At 49.2% G+C, this 20,105-nt stretch overlaps 1 protein-coding gene across 9 annotated transcripts in view; it reads left to right on the top strand.

Moving 5' to 3' along the window:
- Positions 1 to 93: 93 nt before the first annotated feature.
- The window catches only part of DHX30 (DExH-box helicase 30), a 28,265-nt gene continuing 8,253 nt past the window's right edge, over positions 94 to 20,105 (top strand). The window contains exons 1-9 of one of the 9 annotated variants that reach the window (XM_024983068.2): positions 94 to 152; positions 1,292 to 1,400; positions 2,006 to 2,100; positions 2,768 to 2,874; positions 3,886 to 3,940; positions 8,505 to 8,600; positions 10,410 to 10,534; positions 15,509 to 15,639; positions 16,272 to 16,382. In XM_024983068.2, the coding sequence (XP_024838836.1) occupies positions 2,850 to 2,874; positions 3,886 to 3,940; positions 8,505 to 8,600; positions 10,410 to 10,534; positions 15,509 to 15,639; positions 16,272 to 16,382 (543 nt within the window). In that variant the 5' untranslated portion in view covers positions 94 to 152; positions 1,292 to 1,400; positions 2,006 to 2,100; positions 2,768 to 2,849. 9 annotated transcript variants of the gene reach the window in all.

Below are 20,105 nucleotides of genomic sequence, written 5' to 3'. Positions count from 1 at the left end.
GGGCGCCGAGCGCCGGTAGCCGGCGGGACTTCCGCCACGGGACCCGGAAGGGGCCGCGCCGCCGCTGGTGGGAGTTGTAGTCCGGCCGTGGTTGGGGGGGCCCGCGGCTCATGCGCGGTGCATCGAGGCTTGTTTCACATCTGTAACAACAGGTGAATTGGGCTTTTAATTCTCCCCTTTCGTGCCCCCACCCTCGAGGAGCTTCCCGTGGCCGGGGGTGGTCAGCGCGAGCAGGGGGTCCGGGTCCGACCGCCGGCTTGGCTGAGAGTGGGGCGGAGAAGCGGGCGGGCCCGAAGAGCAGGCCGGGCATCCTAGGCCTGCCCGGGAAGCCGGCCGGGCCGAGCCTTGAGCAACCAGGCCTCGGCCTGCCGTTGCCATGGAGCCGGGGCGGGGGCGGGGGCCAGACCGGTCCGCCGGGGCGGGCCTCGTAGCCAGAGGCACCGCGGGGGCCGCGGGAAAAGCCGCTCGATTGGCGCAACGACGCCTCCGCCTCAGGGGATGCTCTGTTTCCCCGAGGCAGGGCCTGGAGGAAACCCCCGGAGTGCCCTGGGACCTTTGTCTGCCCCCGTGCCGCCTGGACCGTTCGTCCAAAAGGAGGCCTGGTGCATTCGGGCCCTCCTGGTTTGCCCTCTTTTGCACCGACCTTGTCACTTGGGGAGGCCAAGGGGTGAGATGTTCTTTGTTTGCTAGTGGCGACTTGCCCCATTTCGCAGGGGAAGACCTAATGCATGTTGGGTCCTTTGTTTGCAGTGATCTGGAGTCCCAGGAGTCCTCAGAACCCCTGAGCCAGGAGTATGGCGTTAGCATGCCTTCTGGCTAGTCCTCGTGTAGCAACACTGGTCACCTTAATTATGATTTTGCAAGGCGGAGGTTGTCCACTTTGCAATCCCCATCCACAGGGGCTTGTCATACACTGTAGCAAGTGGACTGCAAATGGCCAATTGCAGATTCTCAACCTGTTTTTGGTTGCAACTGAACTGGTCAGAACGAAATGAGACATTGTTTGATGGTTTCCCTTGCAGTTTCTTTGAAGGCGATAATTCCACTGTCATTGTGGGTCTTGACTACATCTTATAATTTACACTTAAGTCTTGGAGTTTCCAGGAGGGAGATTTTTTTTTTTTACCCCTGATACAGTATTTCGGATTTCCATAGTGCTCTTTATCTATGTAGCTGTTTTAGGTGCATAAAATACATCCTTTGTTGTGTTTTTTTCTGTGTAGCTTGCCCCTTTAGCTTGAAAAGATACTTACTCTCAAAGTGTTTTAATTTGTGGAATTGTGGTCCAAAGTTTATCAGGTGGACCTTCTTGCCTCTTTCAACCTTTGAAGATGTCAGTATAAAACAGTCTTCAAAGAATGAACCATGGACCTTATAGGCAACAGCGAGACATCACGGAAGTAAGTAGTATAGTATAAGCAGAGAAAACTTAGGAGCTCAGTACCTTAACTGCGATTTGCATTCTGCCCTGAGGCAGTTACGGCATCCTGAGCAGGTTGTGTAAACTTCTCTGGGAAAATCTGCCTCCATTTCCTTCTCAGGGGAAACAGATTAAGTGAGATAAAGTCTGTGGAAGTACTTTGTAAATGGTACTTTTACCAATACAAATGGTACTTAACAGTCTTGTTTTCACAGCCTGAAAGAGCTTCTTTATCTACCTTAGATAGGTTTCTACTATAGTCATAGGGGAGTCGAACTCAAAACTGAAGCAAGTTTTGCTCTGGGCTTGCAGAAAATGCTTTCAGGACTGTACATCCTTCTTTACCATGACACTGTATTTCTTGGTATCTTACAGGTTCGGATATAGGACAGCTCACAACTTGATGGGTATAGAGTGGGTCATGGCTGGTCCTGAAGTGAGGCCAAAGTGTATGATGTGTGTTTCACGCCACTAACAAAACTTGTCCTTGTGTGTTAGAGTTAGTAGATGAATTTCAATGGTCCGGAACAACTTTCTTCCCCTGTGGGGGCCATCACTTTAGTGACCCAGCATTGTACTTCCCAGGAGGAGGCCCAGCCTCGTGATGAGGAATAGCAAAGAGAGAATTCAGCTCCAGTTCAAAAGGATACAAAATCAGAGACTGTCACTGCTCTTGTAAGGTAAGTTGATTTAGCCACGCACACAGAACAGTGGTGGGTCTCCTGCTCAGCCGCACTGTGAAGCAAGAGGCATGTGTTAAATCCATTTGTGACTGTCTTGTAAGAAGGGTATCATTTAAAATTATACTCTGTCTCTATCCTTGAATCATCTCAGAGTAACTCTGTCTGGAGTTAGGTGGTGTTTCATTATGCAAGAAATCTTGACATAATATTATTTTACTTTTCTCTAGATTATTTAAGAGAAACTCTAAACCACAAAGGTTCTAACATAATACTGTATAACAGGGAAGGCGATTTTCTTTTAGATTTCTTTGAAACTTCCTGTAAAGTATCTCTAAAAGATCCTATTTGAATCTCATCATATATATTCTTTAAGCCTGATACAGGAAACGATAGTGTCATATGAGCCTTGGTTGGCATGGAGAGAATCAGGGGCTTTTTGAAAGCAAAACCAAGTCTGTTTACAAGCAAATTAACTGAAAACGTCTTAGCAAGAAAGTATTGATTCTTCAATAACAATCACTTAGATGTTTTAGATTGTATAATCACATTTTCTTTAAAAATCAGAATCTCAAATTCCACCTTTTTTCTTTTAATTTGGATAGAAAGAATCTATAGAATGTAACTGATTAAAGTAAATTGTATCATTGTTGATATTGTATTGAAGTTTTCTCTCTGAGCTACCATATCCTATCGGCTGAAATTTCCGGCATCCCTGGGGGAGAGGAGGCCATCAGGGCAGACCTGCTATGGACCTGAAAGATTCGTCCCCAGGTCAGCCCTCCACCCCCACCCCCCACGATTTGAGAATGAGAGGGAATAGCAGGCAGGAGCAGGAGTGTAGGCGCCATTAGACTCCCAGTCACGTTGGATTTGCAGATCATCGTGATTTGTTAAAATGTGTTAGATGTTTTTAAACTAATGCTACATAGGGTTACCGCACTGACACAGGAGTAGTACAGTATTAAAAACTATGGGGACTTCCCCGGCAATCCAGTGGTTAAGACTCCATACTCCCACTGCAGGGAGCACAGTTTTGATCCCTGGTCAGGGAATTAAGATCCCGCATGCCATGTGGCGTGGCCAAAAAAAAAAAGTCTGTAAGTGTGGAGTTGGAGTGTTTTTTAAAACAAAAGTGTTAAGCCAGAGGTGTTATTTTATGTACATGCATGTTTTTAAGTCTCTAGGTATATTCCTAGTTAAATGTACTAATGAGCAAAATGCAGCAGAGTTTTTGGCCAGCAGTTGAACTTTAACTTAACATTTGTTATTTCATAGAGATCCTGCCTTGAAAAGCTTTTTGTTTTGAATCACTCTTTGATACTGTCAGTCAAGTCCCATTCCTCGGGGCTTGACTAGGTTTTCTAAAAGCCCAGTACACCAGTTTGTCCGTAAGGCCGTCATCAGTCCCATTTCCTGATGCCATATGAGAAAAGGGGTCATGTAGGATTTCCTTTCTTCCCACATGTCCCAGGATAACTGCAAGTATTGTGATGAGGTGGAAATCCGTGTCTCTCATGATGAAATCATCCCCTTCTGTTTAGGAGGGATCATGGAGTTTAGGACAGAGAAAAGAAGGAAGCTCTCAATTAGAAGCAAAGACATGTAATTACTTAATAGTGGAGGTGGCCCTTCCATCCTTAAGACTGGAAGCAGTTGGGGCTCACTAGTGAAGAGCTTCATTTTTCTTGTTTTGTACAGTGCTCTCTGTGTTACTGAAGTCTGCTCTGTGGTTCCTGAACCGAGAATGTTAAGCACTTTTTTTTCGGCCCTCCTTCTTCTTAGGATTCCAGCTTTCCCTCCTGGCCAGAAATGTTCAGCCTGGACTCATTCAGAAAAGGTAAGAGTGTGACTGCACTTGTGGCCTCAGGCCTGTCTTCCCTGTGATGGGCAGCTGTGAAGCCTGTGAAAATCCCTCTGGTGCATATCTGCCACTTACTGAAATCCACCTTTTTTTCTAGGCCAATGTTTTACACCATTTCCTCTGTGAACCTTTCTTAATTCTATCAACCACAAACAATCTCTGCTTTCTGATTTCCTCAGCACCAGCTCTGTACTTTCTCACGCATCCTCTGTCTGAATTACTCATTGCCTCACTAGATTAGAAGCTCCCTGAGACCTGGGCCTGTTGAGCTCTTTTATCATCCATAGTACTTGGCATAGCGTTTTGCACATAATAGACCTCAGTAAAAGCTGGTGGAAGTGGACTGAGTCATCGTTTTGTATTAGTGGTTAGAGAAATTGCTGCAAGACTTGAAATCAGTGCCCTGCAGCAGCTGGGGTGAGAGAGTTGCATAAGTAGCAGCAGAGTTGAGCCATGGCAGGGCGAGAGGACAGTGTCCAAGAGCTTCTTATAGAAAGTGGTATAGCTTGTGAAGATTCAAGGCACCAGATTGCAAAGGCATTGTATATCTTAGACAGGAGCGTGACTTTTCTCCTTTAAGGGAGTAAGGAGTAAAATGTCACCTGTATTAAAGCTGACCATGAGCCTCCTATCTGTACATATTTGACAAATAAATGAGAACCGTAACAGAGCATCTGTAACTGCTGATGAAAAAGATCCTCCTAATTGTGTCTCCTCTCCGACTTGTGTCCCTGGAAGCCTGGAAAACCTTGGCTAGGTGGTGCCCTCTGTTGCCCACTGAATGGGGCCAAAAGGAGGCTGGATGTTCCAGATCTCAGAGCCACCTCTTCCTGTCTCCTTGTTTGTTTTCAGCCACTCCATCTGTTTTCATACTTCAGGAAAAAACTAATTTTTGTCTTCCTCGTTGTGTTGGTTAACTGTGTCTAATAGGAAAACACTGAACTTGAGATGAGCGTGGACAGCACATTTTGAGCTGAAAATTAAGTGCATTTAATTGCTCTGTGTTTATCTCCTCATCAGTGGGTGTTGATGTCCACCCACTTGTAACAGTTGGATGAAAATGGGTTCTCTCCTGGTGGGAGTGTCTGAATTAACAATACTGATTTCTTAAAGAGATGGACAGCCCAATAAAATTAGAGTCCTCGTCCTCCTCACTGTGATAGGGAAATGGTACCAGGTGAGAGAGTTTCGGGGCAAAATTCCTTTCTAGCCTTTTTGACTTCACTTTCTAGGCTGGAAATGGATTTGTTCAAGAGGTTTTCCATCGGGGATGACACTGTTAGCACTCGTCTTAGTGGGAGGCAGCAGAACCTGACTGAGCCAAAGCTAACGACCCTGTTGCCCAACGTACATCACACTTATGTATCTCACTGGCCGAGGAGGCTTAGGTGGAGACCAAGCCTCGCTGTGCCTCCTTCTTCACCATCTAAGTGGTCATAGGGTTGTTCTAAGGATCAGATGAGTTAATATGTATAAAGAGCTTAGAACAGTGCCTGACACCTGGTAAATTCACAAATCCATGGTATTAAGTAGTTTGAGGACATAATAATCAGACACAGTCTGAATTTGGGGCCTTGCTTTCCACACAGTTTAGTATTTTTACCAAGAGTTGTCTTATGCTTGAAGGTCTTCAGGAAAACCATTAATCAGAAAGAGTCACTTATTTGAATATTTTCCTTCAGGCAAACCTATCTTTTCATGGCTGTAAGGCTGAATGCCTTCTCCTGTCTTCTGAATGTGGCTCTCATTTTTAGTTTGCATCATGACCTTGACAGTTGGTCATGATGGGCTTCCCAGCTGGCACTGGTGGTAAAGAACCCACCTGCTAATGCAGGAGATGAAAGAGACACAGTTTTGATTCCTGGGTTGGGAAGATCCCCCACAGAAGAGCATGGCAACCCACTCCCAGTATTCTTGCCTGGGAAATCCCATGGACAGAGAAGCCTGGCGGGCTACAGTCCACGGGGTCGCAAAGAGTCGGACATGATTGAGCGACTTAGCACACACACACCCAGCCTTGTGATGCTCGTTGTATAGCACTTCTTTATCTCCTAGGCAGTTTCTCTGTGTTTCTTTGTTCCTTGTGGTGAAATTATGAGCTCCCTAGGGCATTATGAATCTTGAGAGAAAATGTTAACATGGTATAAAGCTTGAGTCAAACTGGCTAGGGTTCCAATTTGGTCCCCATTAACACTAACGAGGTGTTAACTTACCTGTTTCCCTACCTTTAGGGGTGCAGTGAAGATAGAGGTGGGTTGGCAGGCATTTGATAAATGTAAGTTGATCTATTTGGGGTAACAGCCATACAGCTCATGTTTTTCTGGAGAGTGACAGCCTAGCTTCAATACGCACTGTGCTGTATGGCTGCAAAATTGAGGACCTGCTATGTACAAGCCACTAGCGTGGAGATAGGTGTGTTTCAGAGATGATTTTTGGTACTTAGGGGTTTATGTTCTCGATGGGCTAGGCCTTTGTATGGTTCTGAAGGTAATGGCCCTAGCAGTTCCCTGTAGCATTATAGACAGTGGCCCGCTGGGTCTTGTGGCTACCATCTTTCCTATTGTGTAATTAAACAAAGCTGCCAACGTCTGCCAACTAGAAAACTTGTGTGCCTGGTAACTAACCTGTTATTACCTTTGCCAGCATCTTAACAGTTTTCTTGTCTCAGCTGTAACGCCATCAGAAGCAGGCCATAAAGAGCAAGCCGAGTCTTTCTTTTACAGTCCACACAAAACTTTGAAAAATACCATATCAACCTCAAGAATGTGCAATTTTCCTCCAGCTCCAGTGGTCAGAAGAGGGCTCTGTGATTTTGTTGTGGAATTGTAACAACCTTCCCCCAGTTACTGGAAATGCTTAATGGAATAAAATAATCATCAAATCACTTATTCTTTTTTTTTCCCCAAGCCAGCACCCTTGGATATGAATGAAGACCTTCCTCAATCTGGAAAGGAAAGATTCAGTTTACAACCTTAGCTTCAAGGCAGAGCCAGAATTAATTCCAAGATAAACCTTGATCTTAGGCACTTGGTTCCAGAAGTAACAGCATTTCCGCTGTAACACCACCTGTGTTTTCCACAAAATCACACACCTATATATAATGTTTTAAGAGGGCTTACGGCAGAAATAGAGTTGAGGCAATACACTGGCAATATGACCAGGATATGACAAAACTGTCATGGGCGACTGGGAAGAAGCTTTGGCCCACCGAGGCAGGCGGCTTAGTGTGATGCTGAAAACCTACAAGGAGCCTTCTAAGAGAGCAGAGTGGCAGCTGCTGAGACAGCGCCAGCGGAGGCGGAGCCCTGAGCCCTGCGGGGCTGCCCTGAAGCAGAGAGTGCTGCTGGGAATGTGGGGGAGGGGACCCTGAGTGCAAGTCAGCGCTTCCCCCAACACTGTACTATGAAAAAGATTTCAGAAATACTGAAATGTTGAAGCAATTGTATAGTGAGCACCCGTGTGTCTACCACCTCGATCCCCTACAGGCATTGACTTTAATTTTAAAAAAAATAAAGCTGAAGGGGCTTTTACTTTTCCTGTTGAAAATGATCATTCCACTCCCACCTTTCAGTTCCTTTGCCTTAGCAGAATTAGATTTGAACCAAAGGTTCTTACGTTTCACTGATGTCATTCCCCCATATTTGCCAATCATATATGAGCTAATTTGCATGATAGAAAGGGGCATCATTTTTGCACTGTGGGCTGTTTCTCAAGTGTGTATAGAGTGTGTGACTGTCTCTCCCTGTTCCTCTCCTCCCTCATTTATTGTAGCAAAACCTGTGGGGCAGAGAGCTCCTGCACCTTTCTCCCCAGACCAGTGTTCTCTGATATTGTCACCACTTAGGTGGTTTTAAAGACCTTACACCTTCCTTAGCCATAGATTTCCACCTTCCCATGGAATGCTCAGTGAGCATTTTAATTTTAGTTCGTGTATATCAAAATTTTGGAACTTCCTAAAAATGTACTTTATAGATCACGGATGGGTAGTATTTGGTCTCCAAGTGAATGGAAATATTTGGAATGGTAAATCATTAACTTCAAGAAAGAGAAGACTAGAAAGTGTGGATCTGATACTGGCTCTTGCAGAGGACACCAGGAGTCAAGTAGCCCCTTCCCTCCCCAATTTGTAGAGAGAGAGAGTAATTGGGGATCCGGTGGCTCATGTGGGGAGCCTATGGCAGATGCAGGGATAGTTTCCATAAGTGGAAGAGCCCGGCCGATTTGCTTGGTACCGTGAGACTGTGGAGAAGCTTATGGGATGGGCATTGCACTCACGGAGGGTAGCTGGAAGAACTGGGACACTGTGAGAGCTTTGAGAGCCAAGGGGGAACTGAGGCTGTCATGTATCGCGTCTGTATCTATAAAACAACTACCTTCTTTCTGAGCGGTATTGGCACTGTTTCTCAGAACCTGTGACTGGCTCCATGTGCTGTCCTGTTGCCCAGAGCTCCTCCCGGGTGCTCTGGGGTGAGTCATTGCAGGGGTCTGTAACGGTGAGGGGTGAGACCTCGTCACCCTGATGCCCTCTCTCTTTCCCCAGATCGGGCCCAACACAGGCAGCGTCAGTGCAAACTTCCCCCACCCCGTCTTCCACCCATGTGTGTCAACCCTGCCCCTGGAGGGACCATCTCTCGAGGTAAGGGAGGAGCCATGTCTCCAGCACCAGCTGGGTCCAGGGCCTGCGGGGAGGCGGGCGGCACAGGGAGCCTGGGTGCCAGGGCCATAGGCCTCTGGAAAGGGAGCGAGGAGGAGCGGGGTTAGCAGAGCTCTTGCTGCCCTCAGGGAGACATCATTTGGAAAGGTCTGGGTTATTTCATGATGCTCGGCCACTTGGCTTAGACCCTACTGTCTCACTGGGCCTCCTCGTGTGACCAGGGACAAAGCCTAGGCTCCGCCTGGGTGTCTGGCTCCAGGGCGGGGACGCAGAGGGCTTGGACCTTCTAGGCAGTCTCGGCTCAGGTCTCAGAAGACGCAGGGCACTTGTAGCAGGGCCAAAGCAGGGAGCCCGACTCGACCCAGTGCCCTCCATCTGGAGGCTTTGGGGACACCTGACATCACCATCCTATCTCCTCTGGCGCCTCAAAGCACTTTACTGACATTCAGCTCTGCCTCCCGGGCTGTTTGGCAAGGTAGGCTCTCCCTTTGACTGGGGAGAATGTCAGAGCCCCCAGACAGGTGGCCGCTCACCTCAGCCCACTGGCACCCAGGGCAGGGCCAGTCATAGGACCCAGGGAAGCGTCTCTGCCTGCGAGTGTCTCTTCTCTTCCCTCAGACTCAAATCTTCTCCAGCTCTGCTGAGACCAGTGCTCCTGGCCCACAGCTCTCTTCCCAACTCCATTGGCTGCCTGTCTCCGCTCCCTCAGGTTTTTAGTGGAAGAACACTATGACAGTTCCTAGAGTCTTTGCCTTCTGTGAAGACAGCATGTCTACTTGAGGCTCTGTCTGTAAAGTGCTTTGAAGGTCAAGAGCTCAGGAAGGGTGCGGGGAGCGCCCAGCGCCTCCGGTTCTGCAGCACACGCTGCTCTGCACCCACACGGTTTGTACACGCGCTGCCCCCCTGCTGCGGTGGCCCTGACACAGACAGCAGCATAGAAATCAGTCCTTTCGGCCCCTCTGCCCGTTTGACTTAGGTATTAAAGAAATGCCACCCCCTACCGTTGCCAAAACGAGAGTTGATTGCCCTTTTTTCTTTCTTTCTTAAAATGCCCTGTAACTCGAAAAGGCTGAACGTTAACATTTCCAACATGGCAGGTGAGTGGCTCTGAGAGTGTCAGATGTGCTTTGGCTAAGCTTACAGATGGTTAGCCGGGATTAACCAGGCAGCATGACTAGGCAGTGCCTCCTGGAGCACACGCAGAGGAGAAGGCCACTGCTCTTGGGAGCGGCAGCTGCCCTGCACTGTCGCCCTGCAGGAACAGACACCCCCACCCCCGTGCCTGATTGTCTTCTCACAGCTGCGTCTCCAGAAGGCATCTGGGTGTGTGCATTTTTGCCTTCCCTTTCTCTCTTTTTAAGCTTTGAAGGGTGCTTGCCTCTGTTCCTTTGTGACGGGAGCAACAAGCCCGTAGACCACGTGACTCTTGGACCTTTCTGCCATGCTCTCTGATTCCCTAGAGGCTTTGCTGGTACCTCTGAAGAAGGAAGTGCGGGGCAGAAACAGTCTCTCTGGTATTCAAATGAGAGACTAGTGCTTGAAAAATGGTGGCCACTGAAAGAGGTTACAGTGCCCATCCGAGTCAGATTTGAAATTGGAAAAAAAATATCACCTCCTTTCCCAATCTACCCCTGACTCGACCACCAACCTCTTACCAAGGCCTTGTTCCAAAGTCAAGGGTGAATAAATTAAGAACCTTGCCCCGTCCCCTCCCCTGGGAATCTTTCCCACCACACAGATCTGAGATGTAGAGCGCTGGAAAGTGACATGGAATAACTCACCTTCTGGCAGGATCCCGGAGACCACGGTACTGGTCCGTCCATTCCCTGGTGTAGACGTGTCACCTCTTGGAGTGGTGGTTTGCCTCAGGGGACCTTGTGGCTTTACATACATTGCTGGGAAACCTGTGAGAATGGGTAAGGTGGTCAGGGTGGTCCCCCAGCCCCTGTAGGTCCCATTACCTTTCTTGTTGCCAATTTCTTGCCATTTGAGTGTCCATAAAATATCAAACTCTGACTAGGTGGACAGAACGTTGACCCTGGTTTTTACGGATATCAGTGGCCCCTCTGCTTTCCCTCCAGAAGTTTTCTGGTCTGCCCGAAGTAGACTGTCTTCGGCTTCCTCCTGTTGCATTTTCCTGGGGCCACCAAAGTTTAGAATCCTCAAATCCCCCTCCTGCATATTCAGCAGATTTTTAACCTTAAGTGCATGCTGCTAGATGTCACTATTTAGCACTTTGAGTACCCGATGTTGTGCTTGATCCAGAAGTGATGGAGAGCTCTCTGAGCCAATAAACCCTTCCGTTTTTCAGAACTTCCCTCCTTTTCCACAGGCAGAGGAGTCAACTTTTTCTCCCCAATGAATGGACAGTAGAAGAGAAGGCTTAATGTTGGTGGAAAGGAACAGGGGCATGCCTGAACCCCCTTTAATTTTCTTCAAGGTCCTCTAAAGCAGGAGTTGGCAAACTTTCTTTAAGTCAGAGAGTACACGTTCCAGTCTTTGCAGACCATATGGTCTCTCATGCAGCTACTTAACTCTGCCATGATATCACGAAAGCACTAATAGATACTACAGGAACGAGTGAGCTATGTTCCAATAAAGCTTCATTTATAACAACAGGCGGTGGGTAGGTTTGGTCTGCAGATTACAGTTTGGCCACCCCTCCTCTAGACTAATGAAGAGATCACAGAACCAGAGGGGTTTCAAGACCTGGTCTAAGAGTTGCCTTCATTTTGGAAAAAGCAGTGAGGTTTGTGGAGGTGAAATATGTCCTCAAGGTGACACTAGCTATTAGAACCCAGATGGAGAAAATGAAATAGGAAAAGAGGGCAGAGAGCTTACCAGAGAAGGAGCTAGTTGGTTGGCATCCATCACCTGACCTTTTTTTTTTTTTTTACATGAAATCTCCCACATTTGTTTGAGATATGTTTTGTAAAATAGATAAAACAGTATGATGAATCCCTGTGTACCTGGCTTGAACAATGAACAAGCTCATGGCTGATCTTCCTTTCCACTTTGTGCCCTTTGGAAGCTAATCCATGAAATCATAGCATTTCAACCTTAGCTTAAGTGACTGTCAGAGCAGAGTGCTATTCTGAGGGTTTCCTAAAACACAGGATGGGCCCAGGCCTTACTTTCCAGGTGACATCTAAGCTGTTGCCTCCTTCAGCTTTCAAATGCCATAGTTTTCAAACTTTGGCCTCAGCTGCTGCCGCCACTCCCTGACTTACTAAGCTTCTGGATTCTTTTGAGGGAATTTGGGCTGCTAACAATCCTTGAAAACTACTACTGAAGCTGGGTGGATGCCTTAGCTTTTGGCAAATTAAAGTGCCGCTTGGCCACGTTCAAAGCTCTGGTAGCATCATTTTCTGCTCCAAGGGTCTTGCCGTTCCTAGATGGATCATAACGACAGGCCGTGGGTGGGGGTAGAGGGGTTTGACACAGATGGTGATGTCCCTTTATGAGGTCAACCATTGGTGCCAGGGCCACCTTCCCTTTTTCCTGCTTTTATGGTTAAACACTGAGGAGGGGAGGGAGGAACAAGAGTTATAGCTGCCCCATTCTGCCCTGGATCTGCTTCCGAGGGCCCTGTCTCCCATCGTCTCAGACCTCAGAGGGCAGAGGCGTCTCTGTCAGAGCACTCTGCAAATCCCTCTTCCAAACATCCCCATTTTATCTTAACCACAGCCACACCAAGTGAGTAGAGCAGGTTCGTCCTCATTTTCCCCAGTGATAAAATGGCCCAAGGTTCACAGCTGGCAAGTGGTAGACTTGGAACTGAGCCCAGGTGTTAGGACTTAAATCCCATGTTCTTGTCATAGGCCAGCGGTTCTGAGTGTGACCCCAGACCGGCAACCTCAGTATTATCTGGAAACTCGTTAAAAATGCAGGTCTTGGACCCCGCTCCAGAGCTAATGACCAAGAAACTGTGGAGGGTGGCTCTCAGTAACATTTCAACAAGCTCTTGAGGGGATCCTGGGAATCTTATCTAGAATTATAAAACAAACAACAAACAACTCCCACCCCCACCACAGCTTCCTCCAGCTGCACTGCTAACCTCTTACAAAGGCCTCCTTCCAAGGGACCGAGACCCTTAGGCCCTTGCTGTCACTGCCCCAACATGCAGATTCAGTCTGATGCTCCTCAGTGCGGGAAGAGGCAGAAGAGGCATGAGCCTGGCTAGAACCCTGGGGGGACGGTTTGGAGGCAGAATCCCATCTGGCTTTCACACACGTGCGGAACAGCAGCAGCTTCAGACTTTTCACTGCTGCATCAGCTCAGTTCTTGGGCGCAGGGTGTTTTTCACCTTTGACTCCTGTTCTGGAGATTCATTCTGGTTTGCTAATATTCAAGAGGTCTTCCATGTCCTGCTTCCAGATTCTTCACTAGTTGTAAGCCATTAAATGAGGTGGATGTGCCCCAGCTTAGCAGTAATCACTATCTTACAGTCCGCCTGCTGGAGTGCAAGCCAATTTGCCAGGGCACGTAGAAGCGATCTACCAGCACTGGGTAGGACCCAGAGGGAACTTCTACTTCATTTCTTTGGGTGGACATTGAGCTAAGGCCTGTAGTGTTTCCCGGACAACCCCACTCTCTCTTCCGGCCTTCAAATGACAAGTCTGTGGGTTTGGATTTACAAGGGGTGTGATTTCGGCAGAATCCCAGACAGATCCAGTCAGCCCACCGGTCAACTGGAGTGTGATGTCGGCTCGGTCCCGGGTCCTCCCGTCCGGCAGGGGGCGCGCGGGCCCGAACTTCCCGTTCCTGCCCTTCTGCCCGGTTCCTGCCCGGCTCCGGAGTCGCGGGGGCGGGCGGGAGCGGGATGGCTACCGCCAGGAGACTCATGGCGCTGGCCGCCGGCGTCTCTCCGCGCCTGCGGCCATTGGGTCCCCGCGCCATCGGGCGACAGGGAGGCCCGCGTGGCCTCTCGACAGGCTGCTCCCGCCCCGACCGGACCCAGGAGGCCGCCGAGGCCGAGGCGGCCCCCGGCGAGCCTGGGGAAGGCGATGGAAGCGTGGTGAACGGTGAGGGCAGTGGCGGGGGCAGCCAGGCTGCGACGCCCTTGATTCCTGGGGATGGCAGAGCTAGGGGCGCGGGCCGGGGTCGGGCCCTCTTCGGTATGGCTGAGACAGCCATTCAGTGGCGGGCCGCAGCCCAACTGTTGTAAAACTCAGTGTGGTTCAGGTCCAAATGGACCCCAAGCGCAGAGGTCTGGGACTGGAGCGCCTGCACCTGGCAACAGTAGGTGAGAGGTGCGTACCACGAGGGAGCTGGGGAAAACAGGTAAACGTCCAGGTCCTGCCAGGTCGGTGGTCTAGGGTTAGAGCATCACGGGTAAGCACATCCTTCCCGTTGTAAGAAAAGGGAAAGCTCAGTATACATCTGGGACTTTAAGATCTGAAATAGAGACAGAATGGTTGCTCAAAGTGGATCCCAGCGCTTGCCTTCTGAATAGGGCAGGAAATGAAACTAGTTAGAGCACCCCTGCCGATCAAGGATGGACAGAGAGTGTGCTGGCCTCTGCCTCTTTATAGAGTTAGAGTGGGTACCACTGCACATCTATATTATATGTGTGTCTAGTGGGCTACTTAAAGTTAGGCCCTCCTGTGAGATGGAAGCCCTTTGAGTCTGCTTACATACTGTTTCTTGGCTACTTGATTCTCAGTAGCTTTAAGAGTTATCCTTCAGAAGGAGATAGGGCCAGGCAGAATCTTCCCTCTTGGCCAGTTGACAGGGGAGTCTGCTCCAGGGAAACAGTTTGAACCCAGGCAGCAGAGTTACAGCAGAGCTTAAACGTGGAAGAACGTTTTCAGGACACAGAGACTTCCCCAACACCACAGCCACTCTCAAGTGTCCTGTGGGGATCAGTGTGCAGGGCTGTGAAGACGTTCCCCATGTGACTTATGATTGATGCGCACCGGTACACACACACACACACATACACACACACACACACACACACAGGCGCTATAAAAAATATTTTTTGGAGCTGAATTATAGGCCAGAGACTGTGGGTGGAGAATGAAAAAGCTTTCCATCTCCTTTGACCCTGCATCTCTTGAAGGTCCACTCTGGTGCTTTGGGCCTCTTCCTTCTGTTTTCAGCCACTCAACAGGATTCTTCATGGTCTCTCTAAGTCCTGTGTTTGGCACAAGCTGCCTCTAGGTGGACATCTCACCCATTTGTGCTCTGGAATTGATCCAGAGTGCAAGTAAACAAATGTAAGGTATCGCTCGTGATGTTTGATGCATCCTGCCTCCACTTGGTTCACTGCGGTGAACTCCTGGGAGGACCAGCTCATGCCTGTGGCTCAGCTCTGGAGGTCTCTAATCAATGTCCCTACACATAATCTGGATGAAAGGGGAGGCCTTTTCCAGGGCGCTGAGGTGTGATTGAGAACTGCGGCTTGGTGTTCAGACTCTGCAGGCATTCCTCCCTTTTGTGTATCTGTTGTTTTAGGGGCCTTGCATTGTCTTGATCTCCAGTGTGTGTGCGTGTGTATGTATGTGTGTGTGATTGGTTTGTTTGTTTTTTTTTCTGTTCAGTGCTTTCTTTCAGACATCAGATTATGGGGGGTTGCTGCCATGTAGGCTTCTATAGCTAATGTATGAAGTCAGGAGCTTGGGTGAGGAAGAGGATGCTGGCTGGTTCCCCTCTGGTGTTTGGGGGATTGACCCTTGTCTTTAACAAGGAGATGATTGTCCAGTGGGTCTAGGTCCACTGTCCTCTGTAAACCCTGAAGCCTTTTGCCCGTCCTTTTTAAGATGCTCCTGGGTGGTTTGGGGTTGCGAGCCAACATCCTCAGTATCCAGCCCAGGGTTGCCCTGAAACATACCCCACAGAGTTTTTAAAGCAACACAACTATAATGCTTTTGTCCTTGTTTTCTTAGCTTCTAGGGACCTATTAAAAGAGTTTCCACAGCCCAAAAATCTTCTCAACAGTGTGATTGGAAGAGCCCTTGGCATCTCACACGCAAAAGACAAATTGGTCTACGTGCATACAAATGGACCGAAGAAAAAGGTATGGTGGCAGGGAAACACGTTGGTCTGAGTCTCAGGAAGGAAACCAGCTGCCCTTTTCTCCCCCAGGTTTCTCGTCAGGGAGGCCACAGTGTAGGTTTTTTGAATTGCAAATGGTCAGCAGTGAATCTCAGAACAAAGCTAGGTCTGGAGCAGAGTCTGGTTTAGGGAAAGGAAACACGGGCAAGTGAAGCGAGACGCTCTCTCGTCTTGTGTGAGACAGGCCACTGTAGTGGGCCCTGGCATTGGTCCCTCTTCAACTTCCTGGAACTGTAGAGGTTAGAGTTGATGATGATTCCTGCTCCCAGAGTCTTGTAGGTCCTGGGACCAGGAAGCATGCAGGCAAACCATTCTGAACGAAGATTTTTAAGAATAAGGGTGGGTCCCACCTTGCCCTCTGACTGGAACATGGCACTTTGAAGAAGCAAAGCAACTTGAGGTGGGACAGTGGCTTGAGGGGGGAAGGGGGGTCCTGGAGCCTTCCAGGGAGCTAATGATGGGGTCGGGGTTCTGTCTTGCACCCAGCCCTGCTGCTATGAGGTCTGCAGCTTTCCTGTGGATTCTCCATGTGATTTGTAATACCTTTGTAGACCAGAGAGGCAAGGGTTCTGATTTCTCTCTTCTTTTTCTCAGAAAGTCACCCTCCACATAAAGTGGCCCAAGAGCGTTGAGGTAGAAGGCTATGGCAGCAAGAAGATTGACGCCGAGAGGCAGGCTGCAGCCGCGGCCTGCCAGCTGTTCAAGGTGACCCTCCCCTCATGAAAACCACGCAGACCTTCCTCCTGGGAGCTTCTCGCAGTAATGGTCTTCCTGGGGCCAGATGCTCCTGGGTTTAGGATGGCAGAGTGTTCAACTGCTCAACCTCCTGAGCCCTTTTCATCGTGTGGTTCCTTTTTGCTTCAGCCGTTGAGGGAACAGATGGATATTACTTTCTTGCCACTGTAGTTACTTACTTTCTGTGGTTTCAGAAACCACGGCGAAGAACCTCTTTGTGGAGAGCACTCCCTCTGTACAAACAGACTTCTATCTTGGCTTCTGTTCTCTCCCTGTTATTTCATATAGGTTTTTCCTTGTGGCCGCATAGTCCTCTTGCTTACAATGAAAGAATAATAGTCATTTCTCTATCACTTCCCACTGATTGGACATGGGTTGCTTTGAGTTTTTGGTCAGGCAGCAGTTACTACATCTTCACAGTTGCTCCCAGTCTTTCTTTCCCTCGCTAACTGACTCCCTTCATGGCTGTGCCATCCTTGGATCTTCCTCACATTCCCTGGTCTTTGGTCTGCCAGGGACAAAGCTATATTCCTTCAGCTTCTCTCCCGCTCACAGTCTGCAGAGTTCATTGTCCTGCTTCCTTCCTGGATCTGAGGAGGAAAGTCCCTCTTCCTATCCTGGGTCTCCATACAGCCCTTCTCTTTTCTCTCTCCCCTCTCTGCATCTTCTCCATCCCATCTTTTACCCTTTTATTTCATTTTCCAATCCTTCCTCATCTGATTCTTTTCTGTAGGCATCAAAACTTCAGTGTTGGGTAATTCCCTGGCGGTCCAGTGGTTAGGACACTGCGCTTTCACTGCCGAGGCACAGGTTCGATCCCTGGTTGGGGAACTGGGATCCTGCAAGCAGTAGGGAGGCTTAGCCAAAAAAAAAAGTCTTCAGTGTTCCGATCGCTTCCCCCAGCCCTGCTTCCCCGCACACAGCTCTCCATGCTTGTGGTCTGCTCCACTCGAGCGCTGCAGCCCTTCCTATGGTCCTGGTTCCCTTCACATCCATGTGGTGTTTGATGGTGATTGTCGGCTGACTGGGGCAGCTTCGCCAGCACCGAGCCTCTCCCCAGGCCTCGCTCTGCTTGAATGTCCTGTGGCTTCGGCCCCGTGGGGCATCTTTCTCAGCTGATTGGTGTGCCTGCTCTCCTTTGCTCTGGCTCATTTCAAGCTCCTCTTCGTCTCCCACTCTCTGTAAATGTCTCCTTTTCTGTACTCCTTCCCCCAGTGGATCCTATCTCTCTCAGAAGTTCAACCATCCTTTCTTTGTTTAATGTCTTGGAAGTTGCCATCCCTTATTGAGTGCTCTACCTCAGGGATTCTCAGTTAGAGGGGATTTTGCCCCCTAGGGGACACTTCATAAGGTCTAGAGACATGTTTGGCGGCCACAAAAAGAGGAATGCTGCTGGTATAAGGCCAGGGATACTTCTAGATGTCCTGTAACACACAGGACAGCCCGCTACAACAAGGAATTACCTAGCCCCAAATGTCACTGGGCTTCCCTGGTAGCTCAGATGAGCTACCTGCCTCAAAGAATCTGCCTGCAATGTGGGAGACCTGAGTTCAGTCTCTGGGTTGGGAAGATCCCCTGGAGGAGGGCATGGCAACCCACTCCAGTATTCTTGCCTGGAGAATCCCCATGGACAGAGGAGCCTTGTAGGCTTCACTCCATGGCGTCCCAAAGCGTCAGATATGACTGAGCAATTAAGCTCAAATGTCAGTAGTGCCGAGGGGCAGAGGTGCTTTTCTACCTGAATGTGAAAGGTGCTTTAAACCGAGACCATGCTCAGCAAGCTGTGCTCACATTCCTCCCCAGCCTGTTCTCTCTCCTCTGTCTGTGCTCGTAGTCTTGTTTGTTTGTATGTTTAATTGTGGGTAAAAAGTTTACTCTCTCAACCACTTTTAAGTGTACGGTTCAGTAATACTAAGCACAGCCACGTTGTTGACGAACCAGTCTCTAGAACTTCATCCGCTTGCAAAACTGAATCTCTGCACCCGATAAACAACTGTTCATCCTAGTCCCTTCCCCAGCCCCTGGCAGCCACTGCAGCAGCTGATGGGAAAACCTGAACAAACTTTTTGGCCAACCCAGTTCTTTCTGTTTCTGTGAATTTGACTACTACTCATATAAGTGAAATTTGTAACTGCCTTATTTCACTTAATGTCCTCAAGTTTCATCCATGTTGTAGCAAGGGTCGGAATTTCTGTGTTTTTAAAGGCTGCTATGTTCTATTGTATGTATATATGCGTTTTGTGTATGCGTTCATCCGTTGATGGACTCTGGGGTCCACCTTTTGGCCAGCGTGAATAATGCCGCAGTGAACTTAGGTGTACAAATACCCCTTCAAGACTCTGCTCTTAACCCCCAGAATTGGAATTGCTAGATGATATGGTAATTCTTAATTCTTTGAGGAACTGCCATAGTGTTTCCATAGTGATGGCAGTACTGTGCCTCCCCCAGCAGGGCACTGGTGTTCCAGGGTCTCCACGTCCTCAACACACTTCCTAGGTGTCTCCAGTAGGAGTCTTGACTGATCTGTGGGTGCTGGAATGACACACTGAGCCTGCCTTTAGGAATAGTCCCCAGCAGCGGCGGCAGGGTCAGGCAAGCCCAGAGACGGGGACCCCGAACAGGCGCGGATGCAGGTCGCAGCAGCGCAGAAGCTTTTCTCTGGGGTGTTACAGAGCTGCAGAGCACAGTGGAGGGTCCGATGGAGGCAGGAGGAAGAGAGGGGGGTGGGGAAGCGCGAGCGCACAGAAGGAGCCCCTGGGAGGGAGGCAGGCCGTGGAGGGAGCAGGCTGGGAGTGAGTGGGAGGCAGGGAGGAAGAGCATGCTGTCGTCCTGGGGAAGGCCAAGGGAGAGGGTGTTGCGTGTGTTTTCCGTATAATCAGACAGTCTGTGTAAACAGTGAGGCAGAAGCGCGAAAGCTGAGGCGGGGCCAGGCATCCATGCCCCCCGTCCCGAGCGGCTTGTGGCTTTCCTCCGTGCGGGTGTGCGTGGCGTGCCCTTTTCCCGTCTTCTGTCACAGCATCTCACTAGAATCCTCGTGTGTTCCTCCGTAGAGATGTGACAGTTTGGTCAAGGGCCCAAAGAGTCCGTCCACGCTTTAACTGGAGTTACGTTACATGGCTTACTTTAGGTGGCTTTGCTCTCCTTGGGCAAAAACGTTTCATCACAGGAACGCCCTCCATTTGTGTCCTTTTACCAAGTTCTATACCTTTTTAAAAACATATGTATACATGGTCACTGTTGCTGTTTTGAGTAGGCTTTACCTGATGCCATTTTAAGTTACAGCTGGTTCTTTCAGAAACCTGAGGGGAGAGTTTTCAGAAGGGTGGTCACTCCTCAGCCTGTTGGGAGTCAGGCGGGGCTGAAGCCACCCTGTGGAGCGGCGCCTGGATCCTGGCGCCCGCCGTCCACATCACGTCTGAAGCCTCTTTACTCACCTGCGGCTCACCTCTCTTGTCTTTGCCACTCGCAACTTGAGCTTTTTAACCTCGTGCTCTAGCCTCTTGCTTACTGCTTTGTTCCTCAGACTCTGGTTTTCTGCGCTTCTCTTGACGCAGAGCTGCTTGAGGGTAGGGACCGGGTGTCCCTCGCTTGGTGCTCAGAGTGCCAGGCGTGTTGCTTTGTCCACGTTAGAGACTTGGCAGGTGTCTTATTTAATTTTCTCTAGAAGAGAATGTTTTAAAATATTTTTCTATA

This window comes from Bos taurus, chromosome 22, assembly GCF_002263795.3.
Source record: "Bos taurus isolate L1 Dominette 01449 registration number 42190680 breed Hereford chromosome 22, ARS-UCD2.0, whole genome shotgun sequence".
NCBI classification, from domain to species: domain Eukaryota; kingdom Metazoa; phylum Chordata; class Mammalia; order Artiodactyla; family Bovidae; genus Bos; species Bos taurus.
Note: the sequence above shows the minus strand (reverse complement) of the source record. Positions and strands in the feature narration are given on the sequence as shown.